General features: G+C 43.2%; 1 protein-coding gene across 4 annotated transcripts; it reads left to right on the top strand.

The window, feature by feature from the left end:
* The first annotated feature begins 15 nt into the window (after positions 1-15).
* Positions 16-19,464, top strand: mcf2a (MCF.2 cell line derived transforming sequence a). 4 transcript variants are annotated; one of them, XM_068326467.1, is made up of 30 exons: positions 16-547; positions 4,491-4,559; positions 4,743-4,857; positions 5,136-5,226; positions 6,264-6,383; positions 6,727-6,843; positions 6,997-7,146; positions 7,252-7,367; positions 7,492-7,606; positions 8,199-8,318; positions 8,430-8,621; positions 8,697-8,888; positions 9,016-9,187; positions 9,699-9,775; positions 9,931-10,016; positions 10,120-10,186; positions 10,297-10,412; positions 12,340-12,409; positions 12,525-12,617; positions 12,915-13,007; positions 13,608-13,733; positions 13,839-14,060; positions 14,660-14,752; positions 14,856-14,934; positions 15,261-15,324; positions 16,499-16,599; positions 17,454-17,566; positions 17,832-17,944; positions 18,084-18,187; positions 18,285-19,464. In XM_068326467.1, exons 1-30 carry the CDS (start codon positions 376-378, stop codon positions 18,323-18,325), a joined length of 3,399 nt encoding a protein of 1,132 aa, XP_068182568.1. In that variant the 5' UTR covers positions 16-375; the 3' UTR covers positions 18,326-19,464. The 4 variants fall into 4 exon arrangements, with proteins under 4 accessions (XP_068182568.1, XP_068182570.1, XP_068182569.1 ...); XM_068326469.1 differs by lacking the exons at positions 16-547; positions 4,491-4,559 and having other exon boundaries at positions 4,812-4,828; XM_068326468.1 differs by lacking the exons at positions 16-547; positions 4,491-4,559; positions 4,743-4,857; positions 5,136-5,226 and adding an exon at positions 5,297-5,688.
* The last annotated feature ends 686 nt before the right edge of the window (positions 19,465-20,150 follow it).

Here is a 20,150-nt window from a genome sequence, read left to right on the forward strand (position 1 = left end):
GGGCGACGGAGAAGGACAGCAGAGGCCAGATGGAGCCTGTTAGTGGTGAAGTCATGGACCGCCGCTGAGAGCAGGACCCTCAGCCGGCGCTGGTGTGTGTCTGAGAAGGAAAGAACATCAAACCCAGTCTGAGAAATGACAGGACAGTAAAAACATTTGGCTCATGTAGACAAAGCTTCTGTGGATTGCCGTGGCGACGCTCTATGCAGCTCAAGGTCAGCTGGGTCCAACAGCCTCGGGGGAACTGTTCCCCCTGGATCTCAGAACCGGCAGAGGCAGGTTGGTCGTAACTTTTCTCGTCCCAGCTCCCGAGCCTTGCTACAGGGACATGTGGGATTATAAGCGTCTGAGGACGACGTGAGGCCTGGACGACACATGTCCCATGACGGGGTTGGCGTTCCCCGGCTGATCTCCTGTCGGAGACCAGGTGGAATGGGCCCGGTGTCACTGCAGGAGGGGGGACAACCGGAGAAAAAGTCCACGGAGGAGATGGAGAGTTACCGCTACCTCCTGCAGGCTGGTTCCCAGCTGGAGAACACCCTGCAGCGTGAGTACATGATGCCAATAGTCCTCATTTAACTTGTGAGAGGCTTCTTAATGTAATCCAGTCTGCATCAGAACGGTTTCACATAACTTGTATTTAAACCCAAATAAACCAGGAACACAGTTTTTAAAGGCTGCATCTGAGAGCCACGAAGTAGGTAACTGGAGAACTGTGTGTGTGTGTGTGTGTGTGTGTGTCGGGTTCATCAGTATTATTGATGTGCCAGTTCCTGCAGCTTTGCTTCAACAGTGAGCCATTGCAGGGATTATGTTGACTATTTTAAGCCATCACAGATGGATTTTAGTTGCAGTATAAATCTATAGTAATGATTTGTAGACTGAATATCTAGAAATGTAGAAGAATGTATACTTTTGACATCGATGAACTTATCTAAACAGAAAGGACGGCTCAGAAGGTGCACGGTGCTTTCACTTTTCAGGATGTAATAATACAAAAAATGTCCAGCTGGTAACATTCAACATCCTGCAGTTGCAGCTGAATTTTCAACAGGAAATGAAAAAATTTGCTTGTTTTTTTTAAAAATATTTATTTTTATACAATCACACATTATTAAGATTGTTTTCCAAAAGACTGATGTAACGGCAAAACCCACATGAACCTCATCTTTTGTCGTGATTTTAATGGTGTGATGTGTGAACAGCAGAAGCTTTAGAATGAACATTATATCACTGACAGAAACATCCTCTGGTGTGACTGACAGCTCCATGGAGGAGTCTCTGTCACAGGACGACATGAAGAAACTGGGATCTTGGCAGCCTTGAGATAAAGTTTTATTGATGAGTCCATTAATCCTGGCTGGGGGGCGGGTGGGGATGGGTGGGTAGGGGGGCAGAGGCAACCAAGGCCCAGTTCAGTTATTTATACCAGGTAACTTTTTTACCCTCCTCTGTACGAAACATGAGCCTTTATATTTGGGGTTGTCCCGATCTTCTCACAGAGGAATGAATCAGTAACTATACAGTCACCGTTTACCTCATGGGTACAATCCTTTAGATCTACAATATACCTGACATTTGTATCATTTTGAAACACGGAAGGCCAACAGCCCATAGTGCAGAAAGAAAATAAATAAATTTCAACCACATTTTATCATTTGATCTGCCTTCAGTTGCTACGTATCCATTGAAGCTGGAATTAACTTTAACTTTTAAATGCACTGCAAAAAGCCTTGAAATCAAGGGACTTGCACAGATTTCACTTCTTTTGTTTTTGCAGTGTAATATTTCAGGTTTTCAAACAGATTACTGGCAATCCTTATATACCATATTAACTCTCACAGTGCTCATGCTGGAAGTATTGGCTTACTTTTAAAGATTTGCTTACCAAGTTTTGTTGTGCAATTTGAATGACAACTACTTTCAGTGCTCAGTGTTTGTTATTCTTACGTTGGTATCATTTTTTTAAAGACTCACAGATGTTTGCAATTTTATTTTATTTTTATTTATTTTTAACATTTCTTCATTTACACATGCAATTCTATGCTAAAAATGGCTGGAGAGCATTTTCTTTTGGAAATATTGGAAATCATAACGGATTACTTATTAAACACCTTGAGGACAAGCAGCCCATTAAGGCATGTTCTGCTGTGAAAACTATTTTGTGTCACTAGTGTCAAATATCACTACAAAATCTACCAAATATTCATGATGCTGTCAAATCAACTACGTCAGATCACCAGCTCTTGATTATATGAGGACTAAAACCACCGGGCCCGTCCAGCCAACAATGTATGAGGCTTGTATGAAGGCGGTTTATCCTTCAAAGTCTGGTCTCAAACCAATCTAGCTTCATGTCTCCCAGTATGAAGACCACTCGATTCTCTCCCAGAATGCAGCCACATGCTGGTCTAATCCCCTCAGCATTGAAAGCTTTGTTTAGCAAAATATCTCATGACCTAAAAGCAGTATTGGCTTAAGCCTCGGCGTACTATGACAACATTTGTGCAAGAGAGGATTTCTTTGCTCTGTAAGGGCTTACATGTCTGCGTGTTTAGTCTGCACAAAATCAGGCTGTTGAACATCCTCACTGGGTACAGTATGTGTAATCTCATGCACCAGCCTCTGTTTGCTATGTTGTTCTATATGATTCACTGGGATTCGACCTACTGTATAGGTGAGGTGTGGCGATGTTCCCTCATTTTGGTTACTCCTTGTGTAAAGAACTTTAATCGTTTTTCTGCATAAAGTTTTTCTACCTGTTCAAACAGCCCCAACTTGTTACGGCTAATGATTTTGCCAACTCATTGAATAAATTCTAGATTTAATTTTACTATTATATTAATACCGATGCATGTGAAGTCATAGACATGCCTTTTGAGTCTTTAAACAGCCTCAGTTTGTAATGTTTCATTTAAATGTGAACCCACTTCCCCCTTCGCTGATCAGGCAAAATCATACATCGACATTACAGCCAGCGTTGAGAAGAACCATACGCAGCCAAATCAGCATACATAGTTTATCACAGTTTAGGAGATAAGCTCCCTGTTTGTTCGCAAGCTCAACGCTTTGGTCTGAAGGTTGTTTGACTCGAGGCAGATCTGTTTCCATCCAAGCAGGTTAACCTTCGTCTTTCTTGTTGTGCAAGAATGGGACCAAAACAGATTATTTGACTTTATGTCTGAACACATTGTTAACCTGGTCACATGGAAAGGTCATGAAGAAAGAGAACCAGAACATTTCCACAATGAAATCCGAGTGCAGTAGGGTTTGTTTTTATTATTAACGTTAATCTCCTTATTCTTTTTATAAGTTTCTCTTGTTTAAACTGTTTTAAAGCCTGATTAGACGACCCCAAGGTTCTATTAACATTGCAGATTTTGTTCTTGCCGCCTTGTTTTACATACATCAATAAACGTCACATTCTGGTCTACATTTCAGTGGCTCAAACATCATTCTTCATGAATAATTCAGAAATGAAATGTCTGTATATCTCAGTTATCCCAGCGTTCAATGCCATCTATTCACTTACAACCCATCTCCACTTCCTGGTGATCTTGTTACACAGAGCATAAATGGTCATCTAACTATTCAAGCATGACGGTAACAGTATCTTGGGTGCACGTGTGTAAAGATGAGCTCTGGGTGTGCTCTGACCCAGCTTAGCTCAGGTCTTCTCGCATCAAATATTCAGGAGGTGCCAGTGGAGCTCATTACCTGCTCCCTGACAGCCAGAAGGACACGGATACTGTGGAGAACGTATGGAAAATGTCAAATAAATTGTGAAGATATTTTGCATGAAGTGTTGAATGAAGCCAAAATAAGCCATTTAGTTAGCATGATTTTTAGTATGGTTGTGTCTGTATCTGACTTAATTCTGCTTCCCACACTCATTCATAAAGACTGCTTGTGACTAACTGATAGAAAATCTCATAATAAATCACACTAATAACTCAATCAACCATTAAATCTACTGTGAAATCAAAGTGAGCATCCAGAGACGGTCTCAATGTGACATGATGACGCGTCTGCCTTCTACACCTGTGGTTTAACGACTCTATCTGCAGCAAAGCGTGTGTGTGTGTGTGTGTGTGTGTGTGTCTGATCAGCTCCGACTGCTCAACTGTGTGCATTTACTAACCATGGATATATATATATATATATATATATATATATATATATATATATATATATATATATATATATATATATATATTCACATTAGGTCTGAGAGTTGATTAAATAGCTTCAATGCTGTTAGTGAAAAACTTTTAAAATGTTACCTTCGTTGTGTAAAGTGAACTTCTAACCCGACCTTGCCACACTAAACAGCTCTTATTTTATGTACTCATGACCAAGAATGTTTGAACTGTGATGGTGATTTATTTTATTTGAAGTAGATAACCTCTAAGAACTGCGCTTCTCACCAACTTGAAGTAACTAAAGCCACATCCTTCAGGCCTTTGCATTAAGGTTTTCTCTTCTTCTAGAGATGACAGTCCCTGTAAGCATGAAGGAGGTGGGAGGATACATCGAGAAACAGGTGGCGTATCTGTCAGGTGAGGTCTGGGCTAAGAGTTACGGTGCCAAAAATCCTGCACCAGATACTTTTTAATTTGATATGTTTTTATTTGACTTGGATCACTTAGAGTGATCCAAGTCACTTATTTCCTGCAGCATTTTACACTTTAGAAGTAGTTTAAGTTAATTCCTGTAATTAGTCACTTATATATTTCTCCTAGGGGGTCGTGGGGAAGACTCCAGTGTCATCATTACCCTCCCAGAATCCTCAGCTTTCAGCGACATTCCAGAGGAAGCTTTAGCCAAAGTATTTACATACCTCACTCTTATCCCTCGGTGCGTCCTGCTCCATCTTTTTCTGTCTGACTCTCACCCTCTCTTTCTCTGCAGTGCACCAAAAGCCCAAATCTTGTATTCTGAGTGCAGCCTTGATGCCCTGTGTCCAAACCTGAGAGAGTTTAAACTTAATCAAATGCAGGGCTTCTATTGTACTTATTAAATATCTATGAATAACATGAATTGTAATGAATCCACCTACCACTGACTGGTTATCATTCCATCCAATTCTCAGTGGTTGTGTGTAATGATATACGATGGCTTGATTCTTCTTACAGGACAAGGCAACCTGGAGTAAAATTTATCATCATATTAGATCGAAGACTGGACACATGGGCTTCTATCAAAACTGCTCTTGCAAGGATAGCAGTGAGTTCTATAATTATTTTATCCTTTCATTTAAAACCATTTATACATAATCAATATTTCCTGCAAACAGTGATGATATGATGGCCGAGTGTCTCTCCATGGTGCTGAAAACCTGAGCAACAAAAGGACATCTTCCATGACACCAAACTGCCTGCAGTAAATCTGTCATAGTATATTGCTGCTGTTGTATGAGTAAGCAAAAACTGTGTGATGACGTCGAGGGGAGGGTGAGGAGGGAGAAAAGCAGGAGGGAGACATTGCAGTCAGCCATCCGCCATCCACGGGCAGCGGGGCGCGGAGGCGCAGCGGCTGCGGTCGGGCGACCGGAGGGGAGCTGCGTCTCTTTCGCTCTCCGTCGACTTCCATCGGACGGGTGGGAACCGCTTTATAACCGGGATGGCCTCTGACACGATGGCTGATTGCTTTTACCGGGAAGGAATCCACAAGATGCACCGGAGCCCGGTAACCAGCCGCCGGTTCGATTTATGGATGGTGTTAGGAGTTGGGGGGGAAAGTTTTTGGAACCGGGCAGGGTGGATGCGGCAGTGGCGCAGCGCTGCGGTGCAGGAGGGAGCTTCTGCAGAGACACTCGAGCAGCTGGTTATGAAAAATGAAGCCTGACTGGACTAAAGTGTTGTTTAATCCTGAAATTAGAATTATTGGAATCAGAATGAAAGAGTGTCATAAACTGTATCACGTGCAAATACGCGCGTTTGGTAACTTCAGTCCTTGAAATGACTGGAGACAATAATCCATGGTGCAAATACGACTTTTGCGTCACCTGCGTTGTGCAAATTTTTTTATTTTTTTTTAAAGTTGCTTCATTTTTTATTTTTATTTTTTAGAATAGTTCCAGTTCTCAATTCGGCAGCTGTGTTCTGACCTTGTCTCTGCAGAAACTGACGTTCCTACACAACCAGACCTGAAGACATGCAGCGTTTTACGCACATGAATGTTGTGACAGATCATCACTATGAAGGATTAAGTTGTTGCTTCTGATTACAACATGAGGCCGAACCTCTCACCCCCTCCTACAGGCTTCCTTCCCCGGTAACCTCCATTTGGTCTTGGTGCTCCGACCCATCAGCTTCTTCCACCGCACTGTCACTGATATCGGCTTTCGCTTCAGCCAAGAGGACTTCATGCTCAAGATGCCAGTAAGGCAGCTTCTCTTCAGTTACCAAACATGTCCCACTTCACAACAAGGTAGTGTATACCTCATTCCTATAAAGATACCTGAGCTCCACGTGTCTAATGTCCTTTAGGAGGCACCCCAAGAACACAAGTGGTGTAAAAGAAATACATCATGAGTGTTATCCTACAGTGGATTATACCTAATATTTCTGGTGATATCAACGCAAATAAATACATACTTATGCATGGAGCAATTTTCAGTTACTATTTTTATGTCATGAGAATATTGAACAACCAAGTCATCGTAAGTTTACTGGAGGTCCAAAGAGTCCTCTGTGCAGTCACAGGTTTGGTCTGCACCTTCAGGTGGTGATGCTGAGCTCCGTCACAGACCTGCTGCGTTACATTGATGAGAATCAGCTCACGTCAGAGTTTGGAGGCACGTTGGACTATTGTCACAGTGACTGGATTGTTTTACGAACGGTGAGCTGCAAATTTATTCTCCAATAGACTAAAAATACAAAAGATATGCCCCTCTTCTGCTCAAGTGCTCATGAGGCTATAAGCCCTTCCAGTCTGATAGTTTTCACATGATCTATCTCATCTGTCTAATGTGTTTTTATTGTCTTATTCCAGGCTATTGAAAGTTTTGCTGTAACAGTCAAGGACATTGCACAGATGCTGCAGAGCTTTGGCACAGAGCTGGCAGAGACTGAGCTGCCAGATGTTGGGAAAACCATCGAGTTTCTCCTCGAGTCGCACACTGACAAGTACAAGAAACTCAAAGTGAGGTCTCAAATGTTTTCACACAACATATTTATTATTTTATTTCTGCAAAATAGTGTATATGTAGGGTACCGCTTTGAATGTCTGATATAAATTGTGTGTCAGGATGCAATCAGGTCAGTGTCAAAGGAGGGTCGTCATCTCCTCTTGAGCCTGGAGACTTCTGGGAAGGATGATGAATCCCAGTGGGATGTCAGGCTTGACTGGGAGACTGTACAGAGGCAAGATATGTTCAAGCTATTTTATTTCTTTATCATTGGTTACATTATTATTATTTTTGCTGTTGTTGTTATTAATATTGTTATCAATATTACAAATAGTATCTGAGTCATTCTGTGTCTTTAGACTTCTTGCCCAGCTCAGAGACATGGAGTCGGCCTTCGATGGTTTCTTTGAGAAGCATCGACTTAAGCTTCAACAATACCTGCAGCTGCTCAGATATGAGCAAAGCTTTCAGGAGGCAAGAATTCATTTTGTCATGTGTCCATATATGTGTGTTTTATGTATGTTATTGTCTGTGATATAAGGCCTCAGCTTTATTGTTTCACGCTTTTTTTCTTAAGTTTTTGAGACGCACTCAACATAAGCATTTCCTGAGATAAGAGCTAGTGCTCTGTCCATATTTTTGTTCAATATGCGAGTAAAATCGTGCTTCTGGACATCACCGCTGGTTGGCAGTTGAACACAACATCAGCTGAGACCGTATCTATTGTTATGACTTGCTTTCATTGTTTACGTTACTTATATATAAAATTAATTATGCACAAGCAAAGTATGGATGTCTATTGGTTTGATAAAAAATGTTTCTTTTTTTCATAATTTAGAGGGATTTGGGGATTTTTTTTCCAAGGCTGAAATGGATTAAAATGGTTTATTTACGTTAAATGGAGAAATGTTGTTTGACTTAGGAGCTCAGTCACAGAACAGATTAAACTCATATCTCAGGTTCTTCTGTATTAATGTGGGCTTTAATGCTCCCAGGAGCCACGAGGGGGCTTTCATTGACCTCTTAGCTTGTGGATGAACAAATGCATTGTGTGTTGTATTTTCAGATGGAAATCTGTCTGGAGCATTTGATGGCTCAGGAGAGGGAGTTGGTGATTTCTGTCAACACTGTAGCTCAAACAGAACAGGCTCTCAGAACGTTGAGCAGCCTGGAATCAAATGCACAGGTTCGAATAGCATTACTTCTTTACTGACTTTGTTTACAACATGAGTGACTCACAAATACTTGATGAAATACGCACACTGTGCTTTGGTGTGTTTCTTTGCTTCTCTTTCAGGAGGTGATGGCTCGAGCTCAGATCATCATCCTCCATGGCCACCAGCTGTCGTCTGGTCACCACTACGCCACAGCTCCCATCATGCAGCGCTGCAACGAGCTCCGACACTACTGTGATACACTTGATGCTGCTCTCAAGACCAAACACTCCTGTCTTCGGCAAACACACCAGCTGCTGCTTTGTCTTGGACAGGTATTGGACACAGCAATGTATGCATACACACACACATTGGATCTGCTTCTATGCTAACGTGTTTTCTGCATGAAGGCCCAACACTGGTGTGATGATGGAGCATATCTCTTGGCCAATCAACTAGTAGAAAAGTTCCATTCTAAAGAGGTGGCCCAAGCTGCCTTGAGAGATATTGAGAGGTTCCTGGAGGGGGCGCCGTCGGTGCTGAGCTCCGAACCCGACATCCTGTCCATGGAATATGAAGCTGTCATCACTCCTCGGCTGCAGGTCAGTGACCTAAAAAACCTGTGAAGACTGAAGTCATCATTTCCATGTTTGTCTCTCAATATCAGTTCTGTTTGAACTTGAAGTCACAGCTTGTGGTCCTTCCTTTATGTCCTCCCCTCTCCTTTAGGCTCGGATAGGAGACATATTTGAAAAGCATGCAGCAGTGCAGCAGATGATCCAGAACCGACAGGCTTCTCTTAGGAAACTCACCAACAACCACGTACGACCGGTCCTCTTGGTGGCCCCCAGACCTGAAAACCCCCCACGCTCCAAGTCTCCGCTTTTCTCCCCCAAGCATGGTACAAAAACACAATGAATGTTCAAGTCACAGACTTTTGCAGCACATTTTTTTAAACGTGTAGAGTGAATGCCGCTGTTCTCGAGCAGAGGTAGTGGTTATCTTTAGTTTGCTGCTCTGATTTCTAAGATGGACTCTAAGCTTTGTACAAAGGAGCCGACTCCCCAGCCTCCTCTGATTCCCAGGCCCAGTATGGGGTCTGATCACTACCCCTATGTCCTGGTACCTGGTATCAATTTTTATTGATTACCAGACATGTCAGTTACAGCTAAATAATATTTCTTGTTTTAAGCCGTGGATCCCCAAAGGTAGGCTCCACAGGCAGGACAATGAAATCTCTTTGAGGCCAACATGTGCACGATGTCATAAACAGGATAGTTAATGATTTCATGTGGTTCAAATCCTACCCTATTCCTCATAAGAGCATATTGAAGTCTGCTGTATCTGTAATACAGTCACACACCTTGATGAGCTGTTGCTGCTGTTGTTGTGGTGGATTCTGTTTTGAACAGGGGATGGTTTGAAGTTCACATTCGACCTGTCTCTACCTGGGAAGAGATCATCCCGGAAGAGCCCCAACCCTAGAAAAGTAAGGAAAAATACACCTTTGTTTTTTCTCATCCTGTATCGTAACATTTCACATTGCTTTACCAATGCTCTGCGTTTCGTTTGATAATTTATTGGAAGGCATTTTCACCCAATCCAATGGGAAGAGTCAGTGTTTTCCCTTCATTGTGTGTTCAGATAGAGGTGATGCACAACTACCAGGAGAGCCGGAGCTGTGTGTCGTACAGTCTGGAGGGAGAGGACAACCCAGATCTGTTGAGGCGGTGAGGAGGAGACACCTTGAGTTAAGATTCTCTTTGTGTTGTGCTATTAATGCCCTCTGACTCTCTTTCTGTTTCTCCCTCTCCCTCCCTCTCCGTCTTGAAGTCATGTGATGAGGGAACTCATAGAGACAGAAAGAATCTATGTTGAAGAGCTGCTTTCCATTCTGTTGGTGAGAAAAATACATATGTCTTCTCATTTTATATCACACAAAGTAAAAAAAAGACTGTGTAGTTGATTCACTGATGTTTCAATCAACTGAATTTCCTGAACTTGTTGCAGGGTTACAGAGCTGAGATGGACAACCCAGCTCTGTCAGGGCTTCTGCCTCCAAAACTGCACAGCAAAAGAGACGTCCTCTTTGGAAACCTGCCTGAGATCTACACGTTTCACAGCAGGCAAGAGAAAAATGACTTTATATTACACATATGTCCTAAGTGTGTAACAGAGTAAAAAATGTTGAATATTGAAATAATATTGAAAACCTAATGCACGAGAAGCTCCTTCAGAAGTGTGAGTTGAAGGCCTCGCGGACAGAGTCCTCCCCCAGACATTCCCAGTTCACCCACACTACTCGTTTGGGCTTACCAGGTCTATCCAAAGGTTTCTCCCGCCAACGGACCCAAATCACCACCAGGTGGTGATTAGTTGACAGCTCTGCCCCTCCTGAAGCAATTGCAGGGTACCGACAGTCCACAAGGACTGCAGCCTAGGCTGGATGGAGGCAAAACAGAGGGTGTGGAAGGAGTTCGGAGAAACCATGGAGAAGGACTTTCGGACGGCACCAAAGTTGTTCTGGAGGACTGTCCGACACCTCAGGAGGGGGAAACGGGGGACCATCTATGCTGTATATGGCAAGGATGGGACACTGTTGACCTCGACTGAGGAGGTTGTCGTTCGGTGGATGGAAGACTTTGAGGAACTCCTGAATCCAACGACCCCAATTGACCCATCCTCTCTTGCAGAGGATGATGGGGGATTTGAATCAATCTCTCTGGGCGAAGTTACCGAGGCAGTTAAACAACTTCACGGTGGCGAATGAGATATGTTGATGAGATATCTGTGGGAGGTACTGCGGGAGTATGGGGTGAGGGGGCCTCTCCTCAGGGCCATCCAATCCCTGTACGCCCAAAGTGACAGCTGCGTTCGGGTTCTTGGCAGTAAGTCGGACTTGTTCCGAGTAGCTGTTGGCCTTCGCCAGGGCTGCGCTTTGTCACAAATTCTGTTAGTGATTTTCATGGACAGGATATCGAGGCGTAGTCGTGGTGAGGAGGCTTTACAGTTTGGTGGGCTGAGATTGCGTCGCTGCTTTTTGCAGATGATGTGGTCCTGTTTGCGTCATCGGCCTGTGACCTGCAGCGCTCACTGGTCTGGTTTGTAGCCGAGTGTGAAGCGGCGGGGAGGATCAGCACCTCCAAATCTGAGGCCATGGTCCTCAGCAGGAAGCTGTTGGATTGCCTTCTCCGAGTGAGGAATGAAGTCCTTCCGCAAGCTAAGGAGTTTAAGTATCTTTTGACAGGGAATTGGGGCAGCAGGAGCAGTATTCAATCGCTTTACCGCACTGTTGCCACAAAGAGGGAGCTAAGCCGAGAGGCAAAGCTCCCCTTCTACCGTTCAATCTTCGTTCCTACCCTCACCTATGGTCATGAGCGATGGGTCATCACCAAAAGTACAAGATTGCGAATACAAGCGGCGGAAACGGGCTTCCACAAGCAGATAGCTGGTGTCTCCCTTAGAGATAGGGTGGAAACACTGTCTTTCCCGAGGCGCCTCCCTAGGGAGGTGTTCCTGGCACGTCCAGCTGGGAGGAGGCCTCAGGGCAAACCCAGGACCAGGTGGAGAGATTATATCTCAACACTGGCCTGGGAACGCCTTGAGATCCCCCAGTCAGAGCTGGTGGATGTGGCCGGGGAAAGGGAAGTTTGGAAGTTTGTTGAAGCTGCTGCCCCCGCGACCCGACTGCAGATAAGCGGTGGAAGATGGATGGATGGATGGAAAACTAAAGAAAATATGACATAAGTCCTATCTAACTGTTTGACCAACCACACACCTCTGCTCTCAGAATGTCTAAAGATCCAATTTTTCACTGGAGAGATATTCCATTCCTTCGATCGATCAATGGATAGACAGATCCCACACATCCTGCTTGACATGCATATACTGGAAAGGATCAGTCACGTGATGCAGGCACCAACAGAGGCCCTTACAGCCCATTTATTGTACTGAGTCTGGTGTGTGGGTGGTTATGGGCTAATATGGTGCTTGTTTACATCTCTTTGTCTTTTGCTATCTAATTCTTGACTTTCAACCTCTCTGGGAATCCAGGGTTTTCCTTCAGGACCTCGAAGGATGTCTGGAGGCTCCTGAATCCGTGGGGGCTTGCTTCCTGGAGCGGGTGAGATGATATCACGCTTATGTCTTTTTATTTTGATTACCGGTATTCATAGCTGTTTTCCTTTTTAAAAGTACAGGTATATAATTTTATATTGTTTCCTTTCCTGTCTCCCCAGAAAGAGAGTTTCCAAATGTATGAATGCTACTGTCAGAACAAACCTCGCTCTGAGGCGCTATGGAGACAGTTCTCAGACTGTTCCTTCTTTCAGGTCAGCTTAACTGAGATTTCACTTTCAGTGGTGTTCTTGTTCTCTTAGTCTAATGCAAGGTGGGTTTAAAATGAATGTGTTTCAATATCAGTGGTTTGATCATCAGCACTATCAGAGTGTAAATCAACATGTCCTGGTACAAGATGCAAAACACAGAAATTGTTCCCAGTTTGTCAGTGGACAAAAATAGAAATATTTTGTTTTTGCTTTGGAATAAAAGTCCTATGATTTTCCTGTTAGTCTGTATCATTGTCAGATGTAATATTCATAATGGTTATATTTGCCTTTATTGTTAAGGACTGTCAAAAAAAGCTGGAGCACAAACTGGGCCTGGATTCCTACCTATTGAAACCAGTCCAACGCCTTACCAAATACCAGCTGCTGCTTAAGGTTAGATGATGAGGGTCCCATCACAAACATACACACAAAACCTATACACGATGTTATGAATATGAAACATATGAAACAATTATCCCCTACCATGAATTAAGTGAGGGGGTTGTGATTTGTTTCTGCAGCTTAAGTCAAAAATATTTTTTCATGAGACTTCATTCACAAAACCCCCCAAGATCTAAGGCAGAACAAGGTTCTGTTGTTATCATGTTCATTTCCATGGTTACAAATTGAACTTGAAGTAGTGAAGCGATGCTATACATCTGTCACACGTAAGAGAGGTTTGGTTTTTTTTAAATTTCTTTTAATTTTTAATAATAAAAAAACATTTCCCACTAACAACAATTGAAATGGACTTAAATTACTTCGTTCCAACTGGCTGTGGAGTTTTCCATTCATATTTTTAGTCCATTTTCCTTAGTATTTTGTTCATAGATCAACAGATTTTGATAGTTCTGTATAGGATTGTTAAAAACCAAAATCAGACATAACTACAAAGCATTTTTTTTACAATTACAGTGCAGCTGCTGTGATTTATGTGAATTTATTTTCCGTTGAGTTTGTTCATTTTGCCCTTCATGTTCTTCGTGTTTCCAGGAACTTTTGAAATACAGCGCAGGTTGCGAGGGGACTTCTGAACTACAGGGGGCGCTAACAGCGATGCTTGACCTGCTCAAATCAGTCAATGACTCCATGCATCAGATATCCATCACAGGATATGAGGTGAATCAAAATGTGTGGTGTTAATGTGACTGGTGGAACTTGAACATTATGAAGTAATAACTCATAAACATTTGTGATAAATTGCCTTTTATTATTTCTTCACAGGGGGATATTTGTGAGCTGGGCCGCGTCCTGATGCAGGGTTCTTTCAGCGTGTGGATCAGCCATAAAAGGGGTCCCACTCGCATGAAGGAGCTGGCGCGCTTCAAACCAATGCAGAGACACCTCTTCTTGTACGAGAGAGCACTGCTGTTCTGCAAGAGGAGGGAGGAGCACGGAGATGGGAGCGACAAGACGCCTTCCTATAGCTTCAAGCACTGTCTCAAGGTTTGTCTGTAGAACGCATATATATGCAACAAGCCATTTAAAAATGTTTTAATCCTGATTATCTAAATGAATAATAATAATGATTAATTTTAGTATTCCATACGGCTTTGCGAGTTTACAGTTTTGCAAATCAAATGAAGGTAGAAGTTTTGTTTTAAGCGTAAGAAAATCTCAAATTCTTTGTCCGGTATGTGCAAGAAGATAATAAAATAAAATATACGATTATGGGTTATTGAGGCTACATTTGTGTTATTTAAAAACTATCAGAAATCACCCTGTTACCCCCCCAAAAATATATATATATTTACTCTCTGAAATTGTATCATATTTACACAAACAAAATTTAGTGTTTCCTTCTCCATGTGTATTTATTGCATTATATGTATGCATTTATCAAAGTGAATATATAAGAAAGTAATTCTTATCCGCTAGCTCGACTAGCTCTATCATCTGCTAAAGCTACATGAGAATGGAGGAAAGAAGCAGTTGTACAGGAGAAGTGTGAGTGTGACTGATTGATCGAATCTGATGTACAGTGTAAAGCTGCTCATCCTAACACTGCGAGTGTCTCGGTGTAAACGGTATATGTCTGTTGGCAGATGACTGCTGTGGGGATCACAGAGAACGTCAAGGGAGATGTGAAGAAGTTTGAGCTCTGGTACAGCGGCAGGGAGGAAGTATATGTGGTTCAGGTCAGGAGTGTGATTATTTGTTAAAAGTTTTTTAAAAAAAATTTTCGGATCTAAATGTCATCAAACAGCTGTGGACTTTTCTGAAGTTCCTGTTGTCTCTCAGGCTCCTACGGTAGAAGTGAAGATGGCCTGGCTCAACGAGCTCCGCAGGATCCTGACGAATCAGCAGAAGCTGCTCAGAGGTCTGAGAACAAACTCACGTCCGTATGGGACTGTGGCTCTAAGTTCAATGTTTCAGAGCTCTGGATGGTTTCTTCAATGTTCTGATCTCATATTGTTCCTAAAAGTTGAAAAAAAGATAAATTTTTTAATCTCAGCAATTATAATTTTAAGTGCTTTTTGATTGACAGCAGTGGTTGAAGTTTTAAATTGTAGGTGTTGATCTGTGTTAGTAGTAAACAACAAACATGTTAAAATGCTAAAAAAAATATATATATTCAAATTCAAATCAAATGAAAATCCGCTCTGGGAATGATAATTGATGATAATTGTGTCTTTATCTCTACAGATGAGGCGTGTCAGCAGGGTCAGATGGTTGGACACGGGCCGCTCTCTCCACCCCTCCCTGAGAGGTCAGTAGGGCTTGTGGTTGTTTAGAGTGTTGAGAGCATGACTGCAGGCTACAGGCACAGACAGAATACACACATGTATGAGCTGTGTTGACAGGATTTCTCATTGCCCTAGTGTTATATTTGTGTGTATCAGTGTTTGTGAATGGGTACAGCCCCCCCCCCCCAAGTCTGTCCACTGCTGTCTGGTTGCCTATCCCCACTCCTCCCATCCCCCATTGCAGGGGCATGCGACCGTCCGGAGGGGTTCCCAGGGGCTGTCTGCCGGGGCTGGACTTTGTCTCAATGTCGGCTGACGTGTTTCTGTGCCTGCGTTCCCGAAGTCCCCGTCCCCGAAGCCCCCGGCAACGGCCCCGGCCACGGCCCCGCCACCGCCCTCGGTGCCACTGACCCGCCCTAACGCTTAGTGGTAAACTCTGCCTGGCTCACTTTAACTCAACCTGGCATGATCCAGCCGGCAAAAACCCGGGGCTGCTGTGTATACATACTGATCATCACGTGCAACTCCCTCCCCTTCCATCGCCTCCATTCTGGTTCTTAACTGACCCCCACACCTCCCCCTACCTCCTCTATCAAGAGGCCTGTATCTGAGCAGCTCTCCTTCATGGCATTTCTAACACGGAATCTAAAAGCAATAGTTGTTCTGCGTTTTAGATTTGCTATTTTGCATGTAATGTCAAGGGCAAACGAAAAGAAGAGTTTCGGTTTTCCATCCCATAAATTGTTTTACTTCTCATGAAAGTGACTTAATGATGGGTCTGTTTTTTGAGATCTAATGAAGTGACTTGAGAATTTGTCGTCCAGAAATATTCTCTCCCAGCATTTTATTATTTGGTGACAAATCTTCATGTTTTAGTCTTGATACTGGAGACCATAGCTTCCATTGTCCCTATATCATTGGTCCCATTCCCCACTTTTACAGAGAAGCTTGCACATTGCTGCTGTTTGCTCTGTCTTGCTGTCTGCCCTGTGCCTGAATGGCAATGGCTGGGTGAGAAACAACAGGACAGATTTGTTCTTTGACACTGATCTGGGGCCAAAGTTTCCGTCAGATGGTATGAATCAAACTCGGCGCTGACCCTAGATTTCGTGGCTGAGGATGACATCTATCCTGAGCATGTCTGCTGAGCACAACCGTCATTTCCTGAGGCCTGTTGTTTCATGTCGTTCCCACCAGCAAGCTGCAGAGGGCATCAGTGAGCTCAGAGGATACCGAGTCAGGGAGAAGCAGTCCGGACCCCCAGCCTCACTCCCCAAAACACCAGCAGAACCGCAGAAGTGAGTAGATTTTATCTAAAGATGTATTCAGCCGTAATGAAGTAGATACATAACTACTGTAATACATCCAGCATCCATCCATCTTCAGCCGCTTATCCAGAATTGTGTCGCAGAGGCAACAATCTGAGCAGTCCATAATTTCCTCCTCACCTCTTCCGGGGGCGTTTCCAGGCCTGCTGAGAGACATAGTCTCTTCAGCATGTCCTCAGTCTTCCCTGAGGTCTCCTCCCAGTAGGACATGCCCAGAACACCTCCCCAGGGAGGCATCTGGGTGGCACCTGAAACAGATGCCCGAGCCACCGCATCTGCCTCCGCTCCAGGAGGCTGAGGAGTGTGATTTTCTATAGGTCGAACACACCCTCCGGTCCCCTTTTTTGAAAAGAGGGACCAACGCTCCGGTCTGCCACTCAGGGCTAATCCCATCATGTTCCACACTGGGCAACTTTGCGGACTTTGATTTATTTCTCTTCATAGGGGTGTTTAAACTGCTCTTAGTCCGTCCCGTCACTTTTAGGACCTGCTTGCCATGGAAGACCCTACCAGGAGCATAAAGCCCCCAGCAGCATAGCTCCTAGGATCATTCAGGCACTCAATAATGCTACTATAATGCTAATATAAATTATTGTTGTGCTGTTTTACACTGTAGTCACATTCCTCATAATCTCTACATTGATTTAGGCGTTAAACCCTTGATTCTTTGATTTCTTGTTTGTCTTCTTTTTATTTTCTCGTAACTGACAAGGAGTATTTACAAAGTCAATGCAGTTACCAAGTATGTGCATGGTGTCTAGTTAATGAAAGCATCAATCAGTACCGGTACCAACATGACAGCCTAAAGACTGTGTGTGTCCCAGGTTGGCCCGGAGCTCATCACTCGGTGGACATCTGCGAGGGTCTGGAGGAGTGGTCTGGTGGTCAGGATGCCCTCCACCAGTCTGAGGCAGAGGATGATGTTCTGGTACAACTGGTGAGACTAATTCAGTTCAATGCGTCTAAACCCAAATCTTCTATGTCCACAAACTCAACTGAATTATCTTTTTTCCTGATTTATACTTCTACCCTCTTTGTGTGTTTTAATTCTATTTGTTTTGTTCTTGATTTTGTCGCTACCCTTCTGTTTGACGTGTCCTGCTCGTTTTACTTCATTTCGATCCTAGTTTTGCTCAGAATCGTTCCCTGTCAGGACTCAAATCTTCTCTTACGTCATTTGTGACACTTTGCTGTCTGTGTAGTCTCCAGGCAGATACATGGCTTTGGCTGACTGTCTTCCGAATGGCCCTGACAGCGTCATCATTAAATGCGGAGATATCGTCCAACTGCAATGTGAAGACAACAAGGGACGATGGTGGGTTTTCATCCTGTTTGGGCAGACAATGTGATGTAAAACATGTCGTTATGGTAGCTAAATGATCAACTAAATCATTCAATGTACAATTTCCTTTATTTCATCACGCTTTCCTGACTTTTTTTTCTCCATCTTTCAGGCTGGTGAAAAATCTGAGTCAGCAACAAGAAGGCTTCATGGCTGCAGCAAACTTGCATCTGGTTGTAGAGGACAGCAGTCCAACACACTCCTTCAGACTAGGGGGTAAATAAAAGATAAGGGCTCCCAAAGATGATGGCATAATATTGAGTTGGTTTTTGCTCTGATTTTTAATTTTTTTTTTTATCCCTTTCTCTTGTAGAGCCAGGGAACCTGAAGATGAGAAAGCTCAGCTCCCCATAAACAAGATAGCACAGAATGTCAACGTGATCTCAAACTGTGGATGGTGGACAGCCAGAAGGAACAGACTGAGCCATAGCTGTCTTACACCTCACTAGTCTGCTCCCTCCTGCACAGTTCAGTCATCATAGAGACCACCGTGGGACCCCGCAGACTCCATGTTCTTCCAGGTTTTGATTGACAACCTCCTGAAGCCAGTGTTTTCTAATGGACAAAGGCACTGGAGCTTTTCAGTCGCTCTTTAGATTTTGATCCTGGTGGTAATTTTCTTGTCTTGGCGCTCTCAACCACAATGCACACGTAGTGAGGATGTGAGGTTCCCATTGCAGCATCAGAGATATCTGTGAAACTTTTCAATCTTTCCTCATCCCAGCTCGTACCTGAGATCCTCTCTGTTCCCTTTTTTCTCAGTGGGTGCTGGATGGACGGCAACGCAGGAGTTGCCAGAACCATTTCTTAAAGCAGAGACTTCTGTCATTGGCATAATTTTTTTAACATCATACCTCAGTTTTTCATCTTTGTGTGTCTTTAGTCATAATTTTCCATAATTAATTGTATTTTTCTCACATTTCAGGCAATATGGAGCATTCTTGTGTGCAGTCTAGGAGTTAAAATGCCAAAACGTGCCATGCCATAATGCCTTTTTTTACTCCTGCTGTCTTGGATTCGCTGTACTGTTCGTTGTGCTGTTTGCAAAATCAAATTCTCTGCTTTACTGTTGAACTTACAAATACTTAACAAGCACTTTAATAGTGTGGATGGGCAAGAAACAAAAAATCCACCTATTGTCTACTGAATGTGTATTTCTCTTCCTGTTTTTGCCTCTCAGTGTATTTTTCCTTATTCATGCTGTTGTTTGCTTTGTTTATTCTTGAATGTATGTTCCCCCCACCCCACCCTGGAGGCACCAACTGAAACGTCAGTCATAATATAATGTCAGATGCAGCACACGATAAAGATTGAGGGCAGCAAAGTCCTCGGAGTGTGCAGGAGACAAACGGGAGGCTGGTGGCGCAGAGCTCTGCCGTTCTCCTGCAACACACCTGGAGATCTGTCAGTCACAGAGAGGAGAGATTGAGGAGAACAAGAGGAGCGACTGAGGAGAACAAGAGGAGCGACTGTGCTCTCCTCCATTATAGGGGCAGGTTGTGTTGTCTTCATCGTTACAACTGTTAATCCTGGGTTTCTTGTTCAAAGGGATCATTGTGCGAACACAAAATGTACCCTTTATGCCTTTGACACCCTCTTTGATATGAATGAGTCTTGCAGCAATGGCTGCTGCACGCTGCACATTTTCTAACGTGTTAATTTATTTGCTGTTCCATTGTGAAGGAACTACATGGAACACGTTAATATATTTACAAGAGATCTGCTTGACTCACATATAAAGAGCCCATCTTGTTCATTATGTCTTATATGATCAAATCATTGTTTTTTTCTGTAATTTTAATCTGAAATGCTGCACATTTTGCACAGTTTTTCCAAGTTGGAAATCAAAAAGAAAACCTGCTTAAACTATTGTGTATCCTGATGAGCCATCTAGTCTGAGCTTGTTACAGAGTGTTCGTCAAAGAAAAGCGAATGGAAATTCTTTGTTACGATAATTGTTTTGTTAAAATCATTTAAAAAAACTACTAAAGGGCTGTTCTGTTTCATGCATCCTGTTTTCATCTATGATTTCTCCTTATTTTAATGTAGGACAAGTTATATGAAAAGCATTTTAAGGAAGATTTCTCTAATTCTTTTTTTTTGGTCACATGCGGTTGAATGTCACTTAGTATATTTGAGACACTTATGTGCTGATCCCGTTCCTTAGATGGAACTCTTG

This window comes from Antennarius striatus, chromosome 10 (assembly GCF_040054535.1).
Source record: "Antennarius striatus isolate MH-2024 chromosome 10, ASM4005453v1, whole genome shotgun sequence".
NCBI lineage: Eukaryota > Metazoa > Chordata > Actinopteri > Lophiiformes > Antennariidae > Antennarius > Antennarius striatus.